The sequence below is a fragment of the Ambystoma mexicanum genome, chromosome 2p (assembly GCF_040938575.1).
Source record: "Ambystoma mexicanum isolate Mex_15411 chromosome 2p, UKY_AmexF1_1, whole genome shotgun sequence".
Classification (NCBI taxonomy): domain Eukaryota; kingdom Metazoa; phylum Chordata; class Amphibia; order Caudata; family Ambystomatidae; genus Ambystoma; species Ambystoma mexicanum.
Genome location: NC_090923.1, coordinates 120106354 through 120130588, shown reverse-complemented (window position 1 = coordinate 120130588; position 24235 = coordinate 120106354). Strand labels below are relative to the sequence as shown.

The following is a 24235-nucleotide window of genomic DNA, read 5'->3' as shown; positions in this document are numbered from 1 at the left end:
GGGAAAGGGGCCGGGGAGCCCCCGAAGGAGGTGCTTCTAATGGATTGTATCGTCCCATGAATTCCTCATCTTAAATCTTAGATATTTATTCCCCTGCTTTGCAGCTCTCTGGAAAAGTTTTCCTAGCATTGTGTGTCGTGTGCACTGATGTTGAAGGTCATTGCCTTTGTGACCGGATGTGACATTGATGCGGGTAGAAATAGTGTGCCCCATGACCATAACGTAACATAACGGTAGAGTTATAATTGATGAACTGGGCCCATTGACCATACACTGCACATTGCACACAGTCTTAACCTTTATCCAACTCTCCACCGGCAACCAGTGAAGTACTCGCAAAATTGGCAAGCTATGTTCTCTTCGACCAGCTTTCACCAATACCCTAGCAGCTGCATTTTGTATTTTTTGGAGAGGACCGATAGCCACTTTTGGCAGGCCAAGATAAAATGCATTGCAATAATCAAGCCGGCTAGAGATGAACAGGGCTGTCAGAAGATGTAGTGAGGCCCGGGGCAAAACATTTGGTGAGGCCCCCTTACAATTTTTTGCACTCGGCCAGCGGCGGCACATCTGCAAACAGGAGTCTCGAGAAATCTAACCTTGAGTTTGTGTGCAGGATCCCAAATATGGTTTATTACTACAACTCCAAATCAACTGCAGCAAATTTAGATTTCTCTACTGATGAAAGATTCATGCCAGACTAACTTTTTTATCATATGAATAAATATATATAAGATGGCATCAGCTCTCCACTGCGCCACCTCCAAATCTCTGAGGGTCAGTCACTTTTCCAAGAAAAAAGAGTTGAGGGCAGATCTTTCTTCGGCTGGGGCCTCCCTCTGGAAACAGCCTCCCTGCCTCGCAGAAACTTGAGGAGTACCATCTCCTGTTCCGGAAGCACCTCAAGACCTGTCTCTTTGCTTCTGCTTTCTCTCTTCCCCTCCCTTGCTGATCACCTGCCTGATCCATACACTGGTCACCTGGTCAAGCTCTGAATTCTGGGCCCAGGTCCCTGCCTGTCCTGTTGCAATCCTGCACTGCCGCTTGGCTCCCCTGCACTTGTGGTCTGTATCTGTATCCCTACAGTCCCTCTCTTGCTCTTATTCTCCACCAGTTTGGCTGCACTTATGAGTACCCACACTTGCCACCCGTTGGCTGCACTCTTGTTTCTCCTTTGTTACTGCACTTCTGCATCCTATCCCACCCTCGGCACTTCTCCCCTCCCCCCCCCCCGCTCTTGCGCGATCTGAATGACACAGGGCCTAGTAAGGTCTGTGTTTGTCCTACTCCTTTGTTTCCCCCTCCTTGCCTTGTTGCGCCTAGAAACACTTGTGTACAGACATGTTATAAATGCCATATCATATCATTAAGGAGCACCCTGCCCCAGTGTGCGCATTAAAACACACATCATACATAGTGACAATTGATGTACAGTGGAGGCTGGTACATTTCTGAACTTAAGAGGCTTAAATGTTTGTGCCAATTAGGCAGGATCAACAGAGCACAGTGAGGGAGCCCAAACCAAACAAGGGTTGCTTGAGGGGGGTTCTCACTCCCAAGAAAATGTTTGAAACATTGGGTTAAAAATTATGCATTTTACAGCACTTTCTTTGCAAAATTGGGTAGAAATCCATACAGTTTGCAATTGGTTTTGTATTGAAGCACATGGAAATTCCCAATAGTTGCAAATCACAAATTGTGCATAGGAACATTTTCCAATACATTTCATGCCGCCTTTCCATGCGAGATATGCTAGTATAAAAATATATTCATGCTGGTTGTTCTAATTATGTCGATGCAGGCTGCATCAATATATGCCATTATTACCATGTACGGACTCCCAGCCAGTAAAAATGCCATGCCACAGAAAGTATATCCAGGCTGACTGTGTACCATAAGTGTTATTACTGGCTAGATTGGCCTACATTCAATGTGGGCCAATTTAGCCAAGTAGTATGTTTGCTTTACCCTTGATGCATAGTCCTGTGCATCAAGGGTAAAGCATAAAGAGCACTGGCAATGCTAACAGTTTGGGCATTCGTGTAGGCATGGGAAAGGCACTTCTGTATTGGTATTAGCTGGTCATTGATAGTGCCAGTGCAAAATAGTTTGAGTACCTGAGCAGCTAATAGCAGTGCCTGGTAAATGCCTAATACTTATACACAAGCCAAAACTGTTGGCTTTGCCAATGCTTTTTAAAAAAAGAACTTCAGTGAAAGGCACACAGGGTGTTTTCAAATTGAGTGGCCAAAGGCAGACCTGACATTTTTATTACACCAGTTACGTGTTTACAACTCCGGTGAAGTCATGAATTCTCAGAAGACTCAGTTGAGGAAACACTTGCAGGCGCATTGAGAGCAACGTTTGATGGCAAGGCATGTTTAAAGCTAGCTCAAAGAGTTCCAGTGAGAAGGTGTTTTGGGTGGGCAGGAACTGGGTGAGAATTGCCATAGGGATTAGCATGGCCATGAGGAGTCATTTCACTGTTAGCAACTGCATTCATATGCATACATATTTAGGTAATTGAAATCGTGATGTGGGGTTAGCACTTGCCTGCTAGGCGAGTGATTAGAAGGGAAGTGGTGACATGAGATATCTCATTCTCACAGCAGTCCTTAAGTGTGACGTTTCAGAAATGAAGGCAAGAGGCTTGTAACATTGAAACTTTACCAGAATAGTCGCATTCGAAATGTGGAAAGATGTTAGGTGCCCCCACACAAGGAAGTTTGCCCCTTTCTCACAGCCTCGGACGTTAGTTAGCGCCTCTCCCAACATTTGAAGTGTTAGTCCCCTTTCCCCCCTGACATTTTAGCCTAGGTGCACCTCTGATGCCATGAACCCACCCCTTAATGAAGTGGCCCCCAGGGCGGCTACATTTAGGGGTGGTGCTGAACACACACTCACAAAAAAAAGACTTTCACCCATGCATTCATCCACCAGTTACACAACTCCATACATGCATGTATACATAAAACCAAACACAGCATTGACACAAACACCAACATGGGCACATCCATTCATACATATATACATACTGATTTAATTGAAATACACATACACTTTTAATTTAAAATAAAAAACTCTTACCTTACCTCCATGCACCCTTAAAAAGCATCCACACAGCCGACACGTAGACATGCTGCCTGACAAAAGAGAACTCCTCTCCCATCAGTCAGCATAATCACGCTGAGCAACGTGAACACACTGACCGACAAGAGAGAACTCCTCTCCCATCAGTCAGCGTGATCACGCTGAGCAACGTGAACACACTGACAGGAGAGGAGCCCTCTCCTGTCAGTCAGCGTGGTCATGCTGAGCAACGTGAACACACTGACTGACAAGAGAGAACTCCTCTCCCATCAGTCACTGACTGACGAGAGAGAACTCCTCTCCCATCAGTCAGTGTGGTCACGCTAAGCAACGTGAACACACTGACTGACAAGAGAGAACTCCTCTCCCATCAGTCAGCGTGATCACGGTGACAGCGTGAACACACTGACTGACAAGAGAGTACTCCTCCCCTGTCAGTCAGCGTGGTCATGCTGAGCAACGTGAACACACTGACTGACAAGAGAGAACTCCTCTCCCATCAGTCAGCATGATCACGCTGACAACATGAACACACTGACTGACAGGAGAGGCGACCTCTCCTGTCAGTCAGTGTGGTCATGCTGAGCAATGTGAACACACTGACTGACAAGAGAGAACTCCTCTCCCATCAGTCAGTGTGATCACGCTGACAACATGAACACACTGATTGACAAGAGAGAACTCCTCTCCTGTCAGTCACCGTGATCACGCTGACAACATGAACACACTGACTGACAGGAGAGGAGTCCGTGTGGTCATGCTGAGCAATGTGAACACACTGACTGACGAGAGAACTCTCCCATCAGTCAGCGTGGTCACACTGAGCAACGTGAACACATGACTGACGAGAGAACTCTACTATCAGTCAGCGTGATCACGCTGACAACATGAACACACTGACTGACAGGAGATGAGTCCTCTCCTGTCAGTCAGCTTGGTCATGCTGAGCAACGTGAACACACTGACTGACAAGAGAGAACTCCTCTCCTGTCAGTCAGCGTGATCACGCTGACAACATGAACACACTGACTGACAGGAGAGGAGTCCTCTCCTGTCAGTCAGCGTGGTCATGCTGAGCAACGTGAACACACTGACTGACAAGAGAGAATTCCTCTCCCATCAGTCACTGACTGACAAGAGAGAACTCCTCTCCCATCAGTCAGTGTGGTCATGCTGAGCAACGTGAACACACTGACTGACAAGAGAGAACTCCTCTCCTGTCAGTCAGTATGCTCACTTCTGAGCCCTGTCGTCTCCCATTATTTTGCTGTTTGTTGCGGAGCCAAACGGCTTCACAACAAACAGCAAAATCATTGCAGGCAGCACAGTCCCCGTGTGAATAAAGGACACGGGAGACGGTGCTGCCTTCCACTTAGGAGAGGGGGCCGCGAGGCCCCCAGCATGCGCGAGGCCCGGGGCACTTTGCCCCCCCCCTGAACCCCCCTTGTGACGGCCCTGGAGATGAATGCATTTACAATTTAAATTTGATGTGTAAAACTGAAAAACTCCAGAAGATACTTAAGGGATCGCAAATAGGAAAAACATACACTAGAAGCTTGATATATCTGGCTCTCCAACGATATTGATGAGTCAAGCCAGAAACCCAAGTTCCTGATTTAAGCAGAGGCAATGGAAATGTCCTAACGAAGAAAGCCAAAACTGAGCTACTCATCTAGACGCTTCAGTTTGCCTGTAAATGCCCGTTATCGGGATGATTGAATGAGCAGAACAAGTCAGCAGCTCAGTCTTCTGAACATTAAATTTCAGTCTATTTTGACTCATCCAGATACTAACCAGCTCGAAACACAATTTCAACCTATTTCTGGCGGGCGCATCATCATCATCCTCTTCAAGCTGAAAAATTAAGAGAATCAAGTATGCATTCCACCGATTTCCGTCATTCCTCAAGTGATCAGGAGGTTGAAGAGGTACGGAGCAGCCATGATTCTGATTGCCCCGGACTGGGCCAGAAGGACCTGGTACTCGTACCTTTTGAACATGGCCATCTATCTTCCTCAGCGCTTCAACAGTTACTATTATCTCTAATCCCTAACCCTGCTGTGCATGGGGATGAAATGACAACTGGGGTCAAGGTTTGCCGGGCGCGGTTTTGTACCTGCATCAACGTCTCATCTGGTTACGAATACGACTGGATGACCATCAGTGCTGTGTGCATAACAGCCCCTGCTGGAAAAAGGTTTTCCGAGAGCTGCAAAACTGGAGAATAAATAAATAAGATTAGGAATCTGTGGGAGGAACATCCAGTGGAAAGAACAATACCAGGGGTAAGTCATTTGTTCTCCTACTTCAGATGTGCCCTCTGTGACCCCTTGCGCAAAGTCTTTGAAGAAGACTTCAGCCACCCATCCTGCGTGGGATACAGGATATTCCAGTTCAACAAAGAATATAAGCTTGCTGCTTCCAATGCCTGCACCTTACAGGTCATCCAACAGATTTACTGCCTCCTCTTTGCCCTTTGCCCTCTGCACACCTGCTGTTGCCAACCATGGCCTCGTGAACCTCTCCTAGGAGATCCCTCAGTTTCTGGCAAAAGGGGCCTTAGAACTGGTACCCTTCTCACCATCAAGGCATGCCATAAATGCCGATTTTAAAAGAGCCATAGACTTATGTGAGGTCTCCTTCCTCCTCATTGGAGTCATGGTGACATTGCCTTCTTTGACTTCCTCTTGAGTCACAGCATTTAAATCAAAACGTGAAAAACCAAGGAACCTGTTTGTGGGAAAATGATATCTTCGTAATCTCTGCAACGCTCTTGGGAGCAGTAGAACAGTGATTCTATACCCCTTGCATCAACAGCATGCGCACCTTTCCTATCATTCTGTTTGCATAACTAGTGCACCTTTGAATCTTTGGGACTCTCCCGATCTGCTCTAGTCAGACTCATACTTAAAAATATTTCCTACAGTCTGAAGAAAATAATCTCTTTCAACACTAGCAGGTGAATTCAGAATGTTGCAACTCTGTTCCTTTGAAGTGAAACATATGAATTACTTTGCTGGGGTTGGATGTGGAATTTGAAAGACTCTCTAATAGAACCAGTTCTAAAATTAGTGCTAACCTCAAGGGGATCTTACCTGACAATACTTCTATGGTGATCATTGAAATATGTGCATGTTCTTCTGTGGCTGCCTTTTGTCTTAGTGTGGCGATCCAGTGGGGGTTGTCTGGAGATCACCTGTATATGTCCCCTGGGTTCAGAATCCAAGTACCTCGGGACAGCCCCTTGGACATTTTTTGGGCAAGCTGTTCTGCCTGTGCTTTTACTCCCTCCTATGGTTGTATATTTTGGTTCACAAGCAGTTGGGAATGAGGGAGCTTCCAGTACTTTCAGTTCTTTTCCCTCTTTCCCATTTCCCTCTCTTCTACCCTCATAAGTATGTGCCAAGTATGTGCCATACTCTAACCTTGGTATATTGGGATAAGTCTGACTTTACAAGGAGGTGTGGTTGGGAACATCCTATTTTTATGGGGTTTTATTTCGTGAATGGAGACACTGAGCAGAGTACTCTGTAATGGTCTTACAATTACAGTCGCACGTTTACTGAGATGATTTTTCGTAGCTGCCTGTATTACCAGAGGCAACTCTCAACCAGTTTTGAAGGATTGAGAGCAAGAACTATTAGTGCCGCAATAAACATTAAGGTTATTTTTCCTCTCTACATCTCACTGATTGGAGTTTAGAATAAAGCTCCATACTGCATGGAGTGGAACAAATGGCAGGGGGAGGTGAGGGGACGAGTGTTGAACTAAGATATGTTAGTGTTATTTGGTCAGACTGGCGGATGCATAACGCATGGTTTTCAACATACCTGTAAAATGTGCAGCTGTTAACAAATTCTATTCCTCTCTCAAGCCTTCTTTTGAGACCAAAGTCTATGAAATATGTTTTCATATTGGTTTTAGTGTCTACTTTTATGGATCAGACCCACATTGTTATTCTAAATACAAAGGTCTCCTATTTCAGAGCAAAATGACGACAGCCACTAATCTGAGGTCTTTTCTAGCATGCAAACCTCCTCATTATTTCTATCGAAGGTTCACAATAGTTCACAATGCAGTGCAAGTATTGCACATTTCATTCTTAATAGGATTCTAAAGTGCTTTCTGAGTAAGTTAAAATAAAATATTAGCCAATTATATTTGACCCACTTTCACCCAGCAGTACATTTGAGTCTCTGTGCACACCTATGGTTCTCACAGCATCTGGTGTGATATGAATCTTAGATTAGTATTTTGATTCTATTTTTGCTGCTATCATAACTGTCGGCGGTGTGAGTTTTACAGTTTGCGACTACTGCCGGTATAAGCCATACTTATTGTCACATAGCCAAGTGGACTGCACAAAAGGCACATCTCATGGATTTGTTTATAAGGTGTATTCAGGATTCTGTACAATGATGTACAGCATAAAAAAGGGTCAGAATGGCAAAGCAAAAGGCCTTCTTAATTCTAAACCGCCCTTTAAAATTCTCTTGAGGTCTCTCCCCTGTGTCACTCAGTCTCTTGTACAGAGTCACTTGATTGAAAGATGTCTTGGTGTACTGGCCAAATTATCTCTTGCTTTAGATAACATTTGGCTTCAGACCATAATCTTAACCAAAATAGCAGGGGCTTTAGGCCTATGTGGTCATCTATTCAATCCAACCTAAGTTCTTGGTGGAGCAAATGGATTGAGGTGCTCTCTACAGCCACTAAAATGTCTATTTTGGCCCCAAACACACACAACGCAATAGGCCTAGCCTGATCAATGTCAAGTGTGATGTTGATGATTAACTCACCCATCTCTAAGAAAAACCTATGTAACGCACCACAGGCCTGGGTACATTTCAGAGCCATCTCAGTAATATGGTCCGCGTAATGTGCCTTGCTGTTTAATGTCACCCTTTTTGGCCAGAGGTACTAATGTCAGGCATATTTTTACTGGGCCTGCCAACACACAACTTTTAACTTCTTTATGTTTATTGACTGGTCCATGCATCCCATATACCCGGCATAGCCAGTGACCAATTTCTGCTGTGCTCTCGGAGTACGTACCAGGTGAATAACATCGTCTGCATGAGACAGCACAGAGATGTTTCTCCCTGTGACTTTTGGCATGTCGCTGGTTACTTTGTTTAATTCTGCTGCCAGAGTACTAACATAAAGGTCAGGCCTCAAAGATCTTCTGGAACCCTCCAAGAATAACAGGAAACCTAGTGCATGAGACCTTGTGGAATCCTCTCTTCTCCTGTGACATTTGGAAGTGAAATAGTGAGAATCACGGCAAACAATTTATTGAAAATGGCAACCCAGAATTTATTTTGCATGATCTAAAGGTAGAGGCAGAGGATAAAATGCTTCAAACCCAAAAAGACTCAATTTCAACTTTGGATAATATTACCATTTCATCTGAAAGAGATAGCTTCATCTGTGAGAATATCCTATCCTCCATACCATCAAATCCCACAGGAGATAGGTTAAACTCCTTATGGGAAGGTTCTCCCAGGCATTGTCCTTTGACCAGAAGGTACAGGGACTATTCGCCTCAGAGGTCCCAGTCACTAATTCACTGGAAGCGAGAGTTGACTTTAGGGGCGAAATCTCTGTCGTGTTGAGAAACCCTTGCGGTGCTCAGGCCCTAAAGAACCTCAATATTCACCATCTAATCAACTACCTTCTTCATCAAAATCGGTCGCCATTCCCCTTGCCCAAATAGTACCAACATTAGGACAGGGCAGCTTAACATCTGATTTCCTACTGGAGCTGACAAAGGGAAGATTGCTTCTAGGGTTTTCTCCCATTTCCTGAGTCCAATCCCTCTTGCTTAGAACATTGCTTATGCTGTGGGAAGTGGCAACATACCATGTAGTTTTGTCCCAAGGCTTTATAGGAGGAGTTAATGGATGCACGAAAAAAGCAAAAGGGAGAAACAGGAGATCATCCACCTGTGATAACCCCATCTCTTAATCATCACCAAAAGTGCTACTCCTGTAAAGGCTGTGGACACCCCACAAAATGTTTCCCCTTAAATCAGATCGATCCCCCTTCCATTAAATCAGTACCAACATTCAGTGATAATGAACAAAATAAAAAAGAAAGAGTTGAACCCTCTTATTCCAGTATTCTTTACATCCAACCTAGCCCAATAAAAACTTATGAAGGAAGCCCAAAAGAAGGTCACCATAAAAAGAAAAGAAACAAGAACAAGAAACAACTCAATACATTCCTATACACCGGAAATAAAACCTCTTATCAAGTTCCTGTTACTTTAAAAGGGAAAACGCTTTAGGCCCAACCAGACACCGGGAGTACGGAGTATGCTATCAGAACAGATTTACTTCCCCAAGTTTGGAAGAAAATTAGAGAAGAGAAAGTAGGTTGTGTCCATGGCCATGCTTGCTGAGAGATACCAACAGGCACAAATACCCATTAACATCTTGGGAAGACAACTGAACCTGACTATCGTGGTGGTTCCCAACCTGCCAGCCCAACTAGTCCTGGGAAGTAACCTACCCCCAATTCAATCAGAGGATCTCACACATAGCACAAATAACAAGGAGAACATGCAGGGATTGACCTCCCTGTTTAGAAGAACTATCTGATCCACAAATGAAAAGGGAAAAACACCAACCTTCCGGGGGTACCAAAGGCATGCCAACAAGAATGAACCTCTAAGACAGACAGTCAAGTAGTACCAAGCAGAAAGCTTGGACAGGGCCTCAAGCCAAAAGTATAACATCCTCTATAACAACACAATAAAGACAGGTAAAGTGTGTTAGTATCTGGGGCTAGGTTGTGGAGATTACATTGACAAAGAAACGTAAATAGAAATGTAACACACTCTGTGATAGCGTCTGTTGCATAGACTCAGTCAATTTAAAACACCTTGATCTGTGGTTCTGTATAGAAAACCAAAACAAGTCAACCAGAGCAGCCATTGGGAGAACGGATGAAAGGGTGAAGATGGCCAGATCCTACTTGGGTAATATTCGTAAATTATTTCAGTCTTTTTACGATAGTATTCCTTACTGGCCATACAATACTTCTAAGTTGAAAAAATATACCACACTTTTTTTGCCACCGTTCATGAGCCCTTTCCACTTTACTCATACAAGATTTATGGACAGGTAATGCAGGAACTGGACGCACAATATTTTGTCACAAATGTATGGCTGTACATGCCCCATTCAGACAAAATCCTGAAGTCCTACTTTTCGAATTTCAGGTAACCCCTTAGAAGACAACACCAGTGGACTCCGTGCCTTCAGAGATAAACAGTGCACCAACTTAGCTTGCACACTTCTGTGTGTTCCATTATTCATTGCTTGTTGGGGGAATGATTCCTCCACACAGAATAACATGTTCTGAGCCCGCTACTAAAGACTACAACTCATAATTCAGGATAGCAACAAAACATACTGAAAGGTTAGTGGTTGTTTTCGATATTGTGAAAAATGTCCAATGTCTGACTTTACTGTTGGATGGTTGGATTACCAACGGGGCCTGGGGCCACCACGTGCCAAAAAAATTATGGTGGGCCCAGGGATGGCTTGGGGAGTATCCTTTTGCTACCCCGACGATGACACCAACAGGAGGCAGGAGATTGTCATATAGACGTACCTAGGAACACCGTCTCTTTAAGGAAATTGCGTAGGTCTATCTCAAAGAGCTGGAAGTGCCTGCATGCTTTGCTCCTCTCATGCAGATACAGAAATCATATCCATACCGAGAAGGAAGAGGACCTGAATGAAGAGTGAAAACTCAAGGGGTTAACCATTCACCTCACATGACGCTAAGACTAGTTAAGCTAAGGGAGTGCTTCCCTAGAGCGTGGCCAAGGTGTGATAAACAGATAGAGGACCACACATGGGAAGGGGACTGTCCAAAACCCAAGTTGTATGTCAAATCTGCCAGCTATCCCCAGGGGCACGGTCCATCGGCCAATCCTTATACCAGCTCCATGTGGAGACACATCTGAATTCCCTTATGCCAAAGATGAGTTGGAAGGAAGTGTCAAAGCCCTATAACAGGAATGGCCTGTGGCAGAAGGCAGTGACATTGATAATCAGTCGAAGGTGCTCATTTGGAGATAGCTGGTAAAGAGAGCTGAAGGAGCTTGAGTTAGGTGACAAGAGACCAGAGGAGAGACCAAGGAGGCTGGGAAAGGAAGGACTCAGGAGGCTAGGGTAGGGAGGAGATCGGGGGCTAAAGAAGAGTCTCAGTGGTCTGCAGAAGGAAGGGTCCAGGAGACTGAGTAAATAAAGAGGCATGGCTTGGGGGAGAGAGAGGGAGACCAAGGGGACTATGAAGTGAAGAAGACTGTGAAGCTGGCATTGGACGTAGAGGTTACCTAAGGATCGGATGGGGACAGGAGTTAAACAGGAGTTGTTGAGAGAAGCTTAAAAGGAGGAACCAAGAAAGAGATGGCAAAGAAGTATGTACTACACTGGAGAATCTAAGAAAGAGGTATTTGAGCGGGAGAGTTGAGGACGTGACAAGAAGAGTTAAAGAGGAGGTGGAAAGAAAATTTGAGAAGGAGTGTGAGAGCCATTTAGCCCACATTTACAGAGCGTTAAATCACAGTGCATGGAGGAACGAGCATGTGGCAGGTCAATCTGTAGCCAGAATCTAGAGAGGTCCCGTAGAGAGACGATAGGAAATGGCTCCCCATGAATGAGCTTGTGGCAAGACAAGGATGGCAGGCATCTTGGGTTGGGCAGCTACACACCTAGGACCATGAAAGAGACAGAGGAAGCTGGATAACCTACAGTCTGCCTGTGGCTCCAAGCCTTGTTCGCAGGCCAGCTATTACAGAGGTAGAACTGTAGAGCCATACAACATAGTCTGGTGACAGCTTGAGACCTGGGTGGAGGTATTCCCCACTGTACACTAGCTACATAAGATCAACACCAAGGAACAGATACTGAGATTGTGTTTAAAGGCTGGCAACAAGCAGTAACACCGAGTATGGCGAAGCATATATTTTACTTGGAATTCTTTGTTTTGCTTGAATCAAACTGCACATACCTCCCCATTTGTTCTGCTGTGTTAAACCGCCGGTAGGGATTAGAAGTTGGGCTTAATGAGAACTCAGAGAATGTTTGCTTTAGTCCCTTTGGAAGCCTCACGAGAGACACTGACCTTTGAATGATTCTTGGGACTTGAACACATACTGGTGAATGCCCACTGTGGTGAGTGGTAAGAAGAAGCCAGACACGAGGAGGACATGTTATTTAGGCCTTTACCATTTAATTTAATAAAAAACAAATCTCTCCCTATTACTAGAGGGTTCACCGTACCTATCTAAATTAACTGAGGGTGCTTGTCTACTGCCAGGTAGTCAAAAGTAATAATCTGCAGTCCCAAACATAACGGTAACTGACCATTCCAGTAATAAGAATAACTAAAATATAGTACAAAAGAATGTCTCTCTTGTCCTGGTCGTTCTTCAAAGAGGCCTCCTCTTTCTATTAGTCTTATTTCTTTGTTCGGTTAATGTACAAATGTCATTGTTTTTAGATTATAGGTTTTCCAAAGTTATTTGTTCTGCTAGTCTCTTGATATTTGCTTCATGAGTTTGTGTGATTTTTCCCATATGCTTTTTATTACATTTTTGAAGTATGATACCAGTATAGTGTACAGTCATATGCATATTAATTATACAATTACATTTTGGTATTGATGAAATGACAGTCTACCTATTCATATTCCCCAACATGCACACCCTCTATTTTCCTCGCCCCTTTGTTGCCTTGTTATTAGTTGTTTTCAGACTTCGTCGTTAACCGTTTACAGTGGTTGAACTGGTAGTAGTGTCTGTAGGAGTTTGTATTTCTTTTTCGTCACCTATTTGGGTGGTGCAAAACAGAGTCTGTGGGCCTCATTATAACATTGGCAGAATGGGTTAACGGGTGCCGCTAATGGATGCGGACCCGTTAAACCCATTCCCCCTCATTACGAGGTCCCCTCGCGGGACCCAATGTGGACGTCTGGTTTTACCAGACGTCCTTACCGGGTCCCACGAGGGGACCAGGGAGCTAACAACGGGCGGTTTGTAATTGGCCCGGTGTTAGCTCCCTGCACCCATTCCCATTGAGCCCTATGGGGGGCTCGGGTTCCCTGAAGGAGGAACTACCGGGCCTTCCAAACTCGGAATGGCCCGGTAATGGCCCGGTAATTCCCCATTCAGGGAACCTGGTCCCGGTTTTGGTGTCAGCCATGCCCTTATTAAGGCTACCGCCAAAGTCGTAATGAGGCCCTGTGTCATTGTTTTCCATGCTGTTATTTCTATGCTCGTGTCAGAGAGGCTTAAGCGCGCTGCACGTCTCCAGATAGTCGTTTCAGCCAGCACCCATTTTTTGAGATCGGTCCTCAATATTGGGGCCTTTTGGGGACTTCCACGTCATCGCTATTCTGCACTTAGCTAGTATAAACACTAGATCTTTCATTTTGGACATGTAGCCTGTGTGTTGGGGGCGCGTAAAGCAGCCAGGCATGCAGGCTGAGGGCGTCAGTGGGTTCATGTTAAGGCCTCCTTTTTTCATTTTATCTGCCACTTCTTCCCAATATTTCTGTATGGTGGGCCTTGACCAGAACATATGTAGCATACCTGCTTACGTATCTGTACATCTAGGGCAGTGCTGTTGGGTGGATCCAGGGACTCTAGATATTCTAAGAGGAGACAGGTACGCTCTGTGTGTCAGTTGAATCAATTGTAGTCTAGCGTTAGGACACTTTCTTATGGTATCGAAATATCTCGGACCAATCTTTGTCCTGGAACGGTTTCCCTAGTTCTATTTCCCATTTGGTCCCTGGCCACCTCTGTGGGGGGGTTGGCTGTTTAGGCGAAAACTATATAACCTAGAGATCATTTGAGCACTGTCGGCGATGTCTTATAGGGTGTTGATTACAGATTGACTCTCTATTATCTCACTATACGTCAGCCATCTACGTACAGTCGCTTTCATAATGGTACTGTACAACAGGTATTGGCTGTGGTGAAGGCCTGTGATATCCACTAGTTCTTGAAAGCGTATAAAAGTAGTGTCTCGGAGCAAGTCCCCAATTGTGACAGTTGGGCCTGGGCTGCTGTTGGGACTAGTGATGCTAAGGGTGATTGGCATAGATAGGGGGTCTTTTAGTGCACACTCGGTCCCATAATTGTATTCCCAACAATATTAGGTATGAGCGCTGCCCAGGATGAGTCTTTTATACCTTAATAATTCTTTCAGGAATATGTGTGGTTCTGTAGGCTGGAGTAGCATAATGTCTGAATTGGGTTCATCTGCCAGCCAGCTCACTACGTATTATAGTTGCCCCGCCAAGTAGTAACGTTCGAAACCAGGCACTCTAATTCTGCCCTCTTCATATGGTCTTTGCAATTAAGCTAATGCTAACCTGCATCTTTCCACAAGAATTATCTGCATAGTCAATAGTCTGGAAGAAGGTTTTAAGTATGTTATATGATACGTTTGCAAAATAGTGCAGAAGCCTTGGAAGGGCGACTATTTTTAGTAACGCTGCTCTGCCCCTTAGTTTGGTCCACAACTTCGAGTGTTGTATGCCGTCTAGGGCTTTTTGGGTGTTGTTGTTATGTTCATGAATGGGGTCATGGTATATATTAATCCCTAGATAATGGAATGTAGAAGTGGGCCATTTTAAGGTGAGCATCGAGAGTTTGCTTTATTGTGTCGTAGTCCTTCCCGCTAATGGGAACAAGGATGCATTTTCCAAACTGATTGTAATGCCGAGAGTTGGGAGAAATGCGTGTAGGATTCCAATATATGTTCTAAGTTGTCTTCTGTATTTTGCGCATATCATGAGCATGCATGGATATTAGGTGGTGCGTTCCATGGACTACTATGCCTGCTTCCTTGTATTCCATCCTGAAATATGTTGGCACTGGTTACATAGCCAGAATGTATAGTAGCTGAGATAAAAGGCAACCCTGTCTGGTGCCCTTTTCTAGTACCCAGGGCCTTGAAAAGTGATTACCTGTTTTAACTCTTGCTACGGGTTTAGTATAAATTAGTTTCACCAATCTTAAGTAATTTGGGCCAAAACCAAGCCTGCATAGCGTGGCATATAACCAATCCAATTTAATAGAATCAAATGCAATGGCTCATGGTGTATCCCAGGAAGTGGTGCTATAAATGATATGATGTAAGCGCCTTAGTTCAAGGACATGTTCCTGCCTGCCATGTTACCGATTTGGTCTGGATGCACAAGTATGTATGACTTTTTTCAACCTATTAGCCAAAGTTGACGTAAGGATTTTGATGTCTTGGTTAAGCATGGACAGGGGCCTGTAGGAAGTACATTCTTGTGGAGGTTTATTGGATTTCAGACGGGGTATGATTATTGATTCCCTTAGGCTTAGTGGGAGTAGGCCAGAGTCATATGCTTTGTTCAGTGTGTTCAGAAGGTGTGTGGTTAGCTCTGTAGCAAATTCTTTATAAAATTTGCTAGGCAGGATGTCTGGACCTGGGGTTTTCCTATAAGAATGGTCTTATTGTGTTCACCAGTTCTTCTACAGTGATAGGGGAGTCTAGATCGCTTTTTGTCTCCTCGTCTAGTCTAGGGAGGTGTATTTCACTTAACACTTCTTCTATTTCCACCCGGTTGGTTATGGGTTTTTCTTGATATAGGTTGCAGTAGAAGTTTTGAAATATTTTGTTGATGCCCTCTTGTGTGTTCCATGAGGTGCCCTGTTGTGTAAGTATTGAGTAGATAGGTGTTCATTGTTCTTCTCTCTTATATAGCCAGGCTAGTAATCTGCCTGGTTTATCGCCCTCTGCGTGCTATCTCTCTATGTATTTGTTATAATTATGCTTACACAGTCTGTCGCAGTTATCAAGGCATTGTTGGCGTAGAGTTATTTTGTTCGTATTTTTGTTTTCTTGGTCTAGGTGGGAGTGTGTAAGCTTTTGTAGTGCCTCTTCCGCAGATATACGTTCTCTACAAATTGTGGCTTGGATACACCCTGAACGGGCAATTGCCGCACCCCTAATGACCACTTTTAAAGCTTTCCAAAGTGTGCCTGCACTGGAAACGCTTCCCGTAGTCTATAATACTATTCTTAATATGTTCACGGAAAGGACTGTCCTGCAGGGTTTCTCTCCTCAATTTCCACATTGGAATCAGGGGTGTTGGGGGTGCATATTGCCATTTCAGTAACAAGGGGGCATGATCTGATAAAACCGTACTTTTGTATTCCACCATTGTAAGCTCATTTAGCAGTTTGTTACGCCGAAGAAAGTAGTCAAGTCTAGTTTGGACATTGTGCAGAGCAGAGATAAGCAAGTGGTGTCTGTTGTATGGGTCTACAGTTCTCCAAATATCTACTAGTTCAAATTTGTCAGGAGTGTCTGTAGAGCTCTGGCTGGTGGGGTGAGTTTTTGGAATTTCGCGTCTGATCTGTCTACCTTGGGGTTCTTGACACAATTGAAGTCCCCGCCCCATATAATATTTCAGTTTTCAGTATGGGCCTAGTCTTGGGTATAGCGTTTGGAAGAAGGCTGCAGTCACTTGATTAGGAGCGTATGTATTTATTAAGCAGGTTTCCACATTTTCTAAGAACCCCCTGTATGAGTACCATTCTGCCCATATGATCAGTTTTAAACCTGGTCACTTTAAAAGGTACTGTGGATGCAATCCAAGTTATTACTCCTCGTGCATACGAGGAGTATGCAGAGCCTATGATTCGCCCTTTCCATTTTGTAGCAAGTAACTCTTGTCTCTCCTTAGTGAGATGGGTCTCTTGTAACATCGCTATGTCAATATTATGTCTGCGTAGGTACATGGAGACTCTGTTTCTCTTAACATAATTGTTCAAGTCCCGGACATTGCAGGTAAGTAACCTTATGTCATTAGCCATTATTATCTATATCTAGTAAATGGGCTTTGTGTACGGTAACGATTGACAGCCCCTTTTTACCTTCCAAGGAGTGGACAAACAATGTCACAGCAGGTAAATGCGAAAACAAGCGTTCCGTGAACAAAAACTTTGTAGGTGGGTCGGCAGCAGCTTTGGGACAGGACTCTGTCTGCCGGAATGTGGTCAGACCATAAGGTGGGTCCTGCACCCTAAGCAAACTTGGATAGAAGTTGTGGCCAGTTAAGGCAGACCATTGCATAAGCAACCCGCTTGTCCTAGGGTCTACAGCTGTTTCCTATCAGTTTATTCATTGTTTGGAATGTGGTATTCTTTGATCTGTTGCTATTTTGTGCCTTCTCCGGTGTCGAGGGAGACCTAGTGTTTGAGTGTTGTGTTCTTCCGTAGGGGGGTCGATCTGCTCCTTGCCCATCCACGTCTGTGCCTCTTCTGGGAGGTCATAGAATAAGGCTTGTTTCTTGTAGAGGATCTTTAGACACGCTGAATACATTAACATGTATTTCAAGCCTGCTTTGCAGAGTCTGGCTTTAACCATTGAGAAATGTGCTTTATCCTTTTGAACTTGGAACGTGTAGTCCGAGTACACTGCCAGGTTTGTTGATGCTCACTGTGTCATGCCTCCTTGTCTTGAGTAAAATAGTATCTTTTCCCTGTCTATATAGTTCAGGACTTTTGCAATTATAGGGCGTGGGGTGGTCTCATAGTGAGGGCTCTAAGTGGCCTTTCTATTGTGAATCCTTGCGAAAGGCTCCTTGGCCCAATTTCCTGTAAGAACATATTCTCGATGTACGTTGTGGGGTCGGTCCCCTCTTCTCCTTCAGCTAGGCCGACAATGCAAACGTTATTCGTTCGGGCTCTGCCCTCTGCGTATTCTGCCCTGTTTTCCAGAAGGTTGACCTTTTGCTGCAAGATGCAGACTTGGGCGTGATTTTCCTGGGTCATTGCATTGTTTTCTGTTAGTTCCTTTCCCAATTCAGTGGTCCTTTCGGGCAGTTTTTTAATGTCTCGGTGTAATAGTCCAACATAAACTATAACGGCATCTATCTTAGAGCCTAATGAGGCTTTCGATTCCATGATGGCCAGCAGGATTTGGATGTCCACGTTATCGGCTCTGTTTTTCTTGCCCTGCGTCGACGCTATGTTGTTCACAGATTCTTGTGGCGTAGCTTTTGTGTAACTATCCATTGTAGTTTGATTTCCCTTTGATTTAGCCAATTTGGGAGGCATTTGCCTTGATTTGTCCCTTGTAGTGGTGTGCCTAGTTTGAAAATGCTCCGGTCGATAGTTAGTGGCACATGGCACATGTGACGCAGCCGTATTGCGCCCCAGGGCTTTTTGTCTTTGCTGTCTTCTTCGTAGTAGGACAGTTTTAAGTTTTAAGTGGTGCTGGATTACGCAGGAGTACTTCCTATTGTGTCCTACAGGCACTAGATGCAATTTTGAGCCCTCAGTGAGCAAGTGGTGTATCCGTTTGAGTGTATCCTAAGGACTTCTACCCGTGGATATTGATCGCTGTTTAAAAGGGCTCCTTGTCGATCCGGGCAATGGAAATTAACTTAGGTTTGTGTGCAGCTTAAATCTGGTGTAATATGCTGGCTCACATGCTTTTTGTTTAGATGTCCCTTTACCACGAGTGCGCAGACTTGGTATTGTACAATCTTTCTCTGACCCTTTCCCGTCTTAGCCGAAGTACTACGGCGCCCGAAAAGCTCAAAAAGAGCCCATGTTTGTGTTACGAGCTGCAGCTCTGTCAGAAACTACGCATGCGGCGCGCCTCAGATCTAGCGCAGACTGCTCACCGGCAGCCTTTCTTCGTACATTCCTTACTCTAGGGCGCTCGAGTACTAAGCCGGTTTTCTTTCTCACGAAGGTCGCGATCAATGTGCCTCGGTCGCCATCTTAAATTCTCCCCGGCAGTCCGTCTCTGACAATCGCAGGGCTTTTCCGTAATGTTCTAATGCAGCAAGCTGTCACTCGGTGGAGGAAATCGTTCCGCTTGTATTTTATTTAGCTTTGCATACTCTTGAAGATCGTTCCGACGCAGTGGAACTGCTGTTTATGCCGAATTGGGCAGGAGCTCACGATAAAGCAGTCTTACTCCATGGCTGCTGGCAACTCCCCGCTAATTCTTCCCATATGCTTATGGGTTTTGTACTCTCCATTTTACCAGCTTTACAATAGTATTTCTTGGGATATTTCTCGGCTCTCTTACTTTAAATTGGCTATTGCTTGTATTCTTGGGGTTCAATCTTTCCACTATTCAGTTTGGTATTGTGCAATCACTAATTCCCCTTTACGGGGCTTCTTGACACTATATTGTCTCTTTTATTGCCCTGTTCCCTTGACAGTCTTAGTTCTTTCGGTCTCTTTCTTTGGTGATTTCCCCCTTCTTTCCAGGGTATTTCTATCCACTTTTTATCTATTTCCCAACCTTTGTTGTTTATTACACTCGGTACGGCTTTGTCACTTCTCCAACGTTCATTTACTGTTTGAATTTCCAAGTTACGATTTCGAGAGTACATTGCCTTCCCACTACTTTGCTTCCGGGGTCTCCCGCCTCTCCTGGCTACCTTTTTCCTTGTAAGAGAATGTTACGGGGCTCGGCACGCCTTCATGTACTCTGCTTCTCCCTTCCGCAGCTCTGTCTTGCGCTTTGTTGTATCAGGGCCTCCCAGGGCTTAGCACACTCTCTGGTAGTTGGGTTCTCTGTGGCACTTCTCGGTGCCTGCAGCGGAATCTCTCTTGTTCCGGCACACTTTGGTACTTGGATTCCTTTTCTCGGAGGCTGTCTGCATACATGGCCGGTAGGACACGGACAGCGCTCTCTTCACCTGGGGTTTCCACATTGTTGGCCTGGACTTTCCCCCACCATGCTGTCGATGTGATCATGCCACCACCTTAAATGGGTTGCAGCTTCCTGTATTGACAAAGGTTCTCCAGTTGCTGTACTCGTCAGGTTACCGGTAACTCTCTCTGAGGCTTCTCACTTATCCTCAAGTCACTGATGCCGCGGCTTCGTTCTGCACTGTCTCTGCAATGTGTTATTGCGGTTTTGTTTCCAGTATGCCACTAGTCCAACATAAGGATGACAGATTAGTCTACAGCAGGCAGCCCCATGTAGTCAGATACAGTATTGGGTTTAGGGAGATCCTCATCAGAAAGGGAGTCCTCATTTCCTAAGGGGTAATCACTCCCATTGAGGTTCCACTTTCCCATACCCCTAGGGAGAGTCTTGCAGAGTGGGTTCACCTCTGTAGCCTTTAATGGGGTGGCTGCCCCCTGGGGAGCAAGGACGAATACCCTTGATTTGTCACACCATCCTGACCACAATCTAGTTATTTTTATCCACATGCCTGACCTAAGGAAATTGATTTGGATTGCATTTGTAAAAACATCAATAAGGAGCTGTTGGAGCCACATTTTCTGTGCGGCCTGTGTTTGATCTTTGTTTTCAGCTAGCCCACCCTAATTAGATTCTAGATTCCCTGGAGGTATCACACTTTCTTATTGCCTTGCTAGGATCCAGCTATAAATTACAATAATAGATATATTTTATTTAAATCACTCTCGTACACAAGTGTTTCAGAGCTCAACAAGGCAAGAGAGGAGAACAGAGGAGAACAAAACAACAATCTTACTCGCCCCAGTGACATTGAGAACGTGCAAGTGCATGGGAAAGGGAAAAAGTGCATGGAAAGGGGGAGAGGTGGAAAGTGCGGGACAGATGAGAGACAGATAGATAATAATAAATAAATAAGGCGAATAAACGGTGTAAGTGCAGCCAGCCAGTGGCAAGTGCTGGGTTTAGTCGACAGGGAATATCTGATAAGTGCAGGAGAAAAGGGGGGTAGGGGACTGTATGGTTACAGATACAGACCCCAATGCAATGGGTGGCCCGAAGGCAGGGCAGGAGGGTGGCAGGGTGAGCAGGTAACTGGGCCCAGGGGACAGAGGCTGGCCAGGTGCACAGTGCCAAGAGAGAAAACAGATCAGCAGGGGAGAAGGGGGGCAAAGGCAGAAGCAAAGAGGAAGGTCTTGAGGTACTTCCTGAACCGGAGATGGTTCTCAAGTTTCAGAGTGGCAGGGAGGCTATTCCAAAGGGAGGCCGAAGACGGGGATCTACCCCCAACTTGTTTCTTTGAAAAACGACTGACCATGAGGGAGTTAGAGGTAGAGGAGCAGAGAGCTGGAGAGGGGAGGTATTTATGAAGGGATAGCTGAAGGTAATTTGGAACCAGGCCCCAGAAAGCCTTGTGTACAATGCAGAGGGTTTTAAATGTAATGCCTGCATCCACTGGCAGCCAATGAAGAGATTTCAGAGCTGGAGAAATATGATCCCAGGGCTTGAGGCCAAGGACAAGTCTTGCAGTCCTGTTCTGGATTAGTGTTAAGGGGCGGAGAGTGGAGGCAGGAAGATTTAGAAAGAGGCTGTTGCAGAAGTCCAACCCGGAGAGAACCAGAGCTTGGGAGACAGTGAGCTTCCAGGGGAAGGAGAGGAAGGGCAGAGTGCCTTTCAGGAGGTGCAGTAGGAAGTTTGCCTTTTTAGAGAGGTCAGAAATATGGGAGGAGAAGAAAAGTGTGGAGTCAAAGATGACCCCAAGGTTCTTAGCCTCGCATGTAGGGGTAGGAAGAGGATTAAGGGAGGCTGGCCAGAGAGTGAGGGGAAATGATGGTGGAGGTGTACCGATGAGGAGGATCTCAGTCTTCTTGGCATTTAGACAAAGATCTTTGGAGGCACACCAAGCTTGAATGGCAGTAAGGCAATCAGAGATGAGAGAAGGAGTGGAGGTGGCTGAGGGAAGCCTGAAAATGAGTTGAACGTCGTCAGCATAGCACCGGAAATTTGAGCAGAAAATGGCAATGCAGCAGGCAAGAGTTTCTGGGTATTGGTGGAAGAGCCAGGACGAGAGGTTAGACCCCTGGGGAACACCACAGGTGGAGAGGGAGATAATCCTGGAGAGAGGAAAGAGGTCAGCCAGGCCAGCGCCTGATCAGTGATACCCAGGTTCTCATGGAGACGGTTGAGCAGGGTGGTATGGTTGACTGTGTCGAAGGCAGAAGAGAGATCAAGTAAGATGAGGACTGAGGGAATGTTAGAGTCAAGGTTGGAGAGCAGGTCTTCACGGATGTTCAGGAGACCAGTTTCCCTGCTTCTGGCAGCTCTGAAGCCAGATTTGTGGTCATGGAGAGAGCCAACAGAATCAGATGCAATTAAATGCAGGCAAAGCATATATAGCAATCCTATTTTGCACCCGGGGACATTAGTCTTTTCTGAACTGAATTATTGTCCAATATCGTTCGATTATTGATGGGTTTTGTTTAACACACATATGTATCATTGATTTGATTTAATTGCATTGTGGTAGAAGACTTGATACGTTCCTTTCTGTTTTATAGATTTTAGATATTTTTATTTTGAAACCTTAAAAACAGATTTCACTAGGTGGCATACTTTCCCTCTCTCTCAAAATGGCTAAAATGCATCTATCACTTTTCTGTCTTTGCAGCTTGTGGATTCAGAGGAGTTTGCTGGAGCAGTCAAGGAAGATGCAGAGGCTGTTGAGGAGCGCCAGGAGACTGACTCCATCCCCCTCATCGATGACATCCGCTTCCACATCACTAGCAATGTGCAGACCTACAGTGCCATTGAAGAGGCCAACCAGAAGCTAGATTCCCTGGAGCATCTTCTAGCTAAGATAGGGCTGGATTGCTAGAGTATGCAAGCACTGCAATGACTATTCAGTGCAGCCTCTTGGTTTTTAGAATAGTGCTGTTACAAAACACAAATATTGTATTTTGTATTTCTACTACTTCTCCGTTTTCTCTTCACCTGCTTTTTTTTGTTCCTCCCAACTCAGATGTGAATTCTTCCAGTGTTTGAGCAAATGTGTTTCCCATTTCTAGGATCTGAGCGCTCCTTATCATGACACCCTTTTTAATAAACACATATTACATTAACATCATGCTTTAAGAGGAGAGAGTTCCGTAGCACTGCGATATAGAATATGTGGAACAGTTGTTAAGCATTAACATGTCCCCTTTTTTGTCAGTTACTACAATTTGGTACTGTATCTGATGCAAGCGATGAAATGTACTTTGTAACCCTGCTGGTTGCTCACCAAACCTTGCAAAATGAAAATTAAAAGAAAGCATTTTTATGATATGTACTAATACTGAAGTGATCTGTGTGCACAATCTGTATAAGAGGGCGTAGAATTAGCAACATGCCTTCCACCAAGCCACAGTGCAGTATTTCAAAATGTCTTTGCATGGAGGAAGTGATCTAAATTACCTTTTGTGTGTTCTTGTTCAATTGAAGAGTTTGTCTCCCCTTTTAATACGCATCTTCAATGTTCTCAATGTCAAGCAGATAGTTGGCAAGATCACATTAAGAAATTATAATATGTGTTCCTTTTTTAAATTGAAGATAACAAAGCATTCTATTTCATTTGCCCAGCAGGTGTGTGACAATTTCTTTAGAGGGTTGCTTTTCCAAAAACTAAACAGAAATACTAATCTGAATCATAAGCCAACACACGGACGGTTTTTTTATTTTTTTATTTGTTTAATCAAAGATAAGATTTTTACAAAACCAAAGTGAATTGTTCACAACAACTGTCTCTAGAACATCGTTGTGAGGACAGTCTATAATGTGAGACTCTTGTTCTTTTCTACTTTTCAGTTTTGTTTTTCATTCTAATCACTCACTAGTTGTAATTGAGTACTATTTCTCAGAGAACTGTCACAACCTTATCCCCTCCGTATGGTAACGGGTCCCTACGGACCCTATTTGGCTCCCCTCGGATCCCTTGGAGACAGTACTGACGCTGTGGGCATCGGAGGCACACGCTAGGACGGAGCTTCCATGGGCAAAGGACAAGCATGGCTGCCCCCATGAGGACTAATGGGGAACTGCAACTAGCAGTCTAGCATCCGGGGGGGGCCCGCCCCGAAGGCACCTGGGATACCTGCTGGCTATTTAAACCACGCCCGATTAGAGGCACGTGCTTCACGTTATTCTGCTCTTGCAGCGTGACGTTCACCGGGTCCTGCTCAGCATCCCGGCCTGCACGGGCGAGAGAAGACAAGAACCATTGTCATCCTTACCTGCCCAGCAGCATCCTCCATCAACTGAAGTCATCCAGCATCCAGGGTCTTCCTCCGGCATCATCTCTGGAGAGTAGAGCGTGAACAAGACATCTAGTAAGCTACTTACCAGTCCGCCTGAAAGGCCATCGTCTTCTATACATC

The 24235-nt window shown here is 45.0% G+C and overlaps 1 protein-coding gene across 2 annotated transcripts in view; it reads left to right on the top strand.

Annotated features, from left to right (window-relative positions):
• ABTB1 (ankyrin repeat and BTB domain containing 1) overlaps window positions 1-23155 on the top strand; it is an 870760-nt gene extending 847605 nt beyond the window's left edge. For both annotated transcript variants that reach the window (XM_069643370.1, XM_069643371.1), the window contains one exon: window positions 22492-23155. In XM_069643370.1, coding sequence (XP_069499471.1) covers window positions 22492-22698 — 207 coding nt within the window. In that variant the 3' untranslated portion in view covers window positions 22699-23155. The remainder of the gene's footprint in view (window positions 1-22491) is intronic.
• Window positions 23156-24235: the final 1080 nt, after the last annotated feature.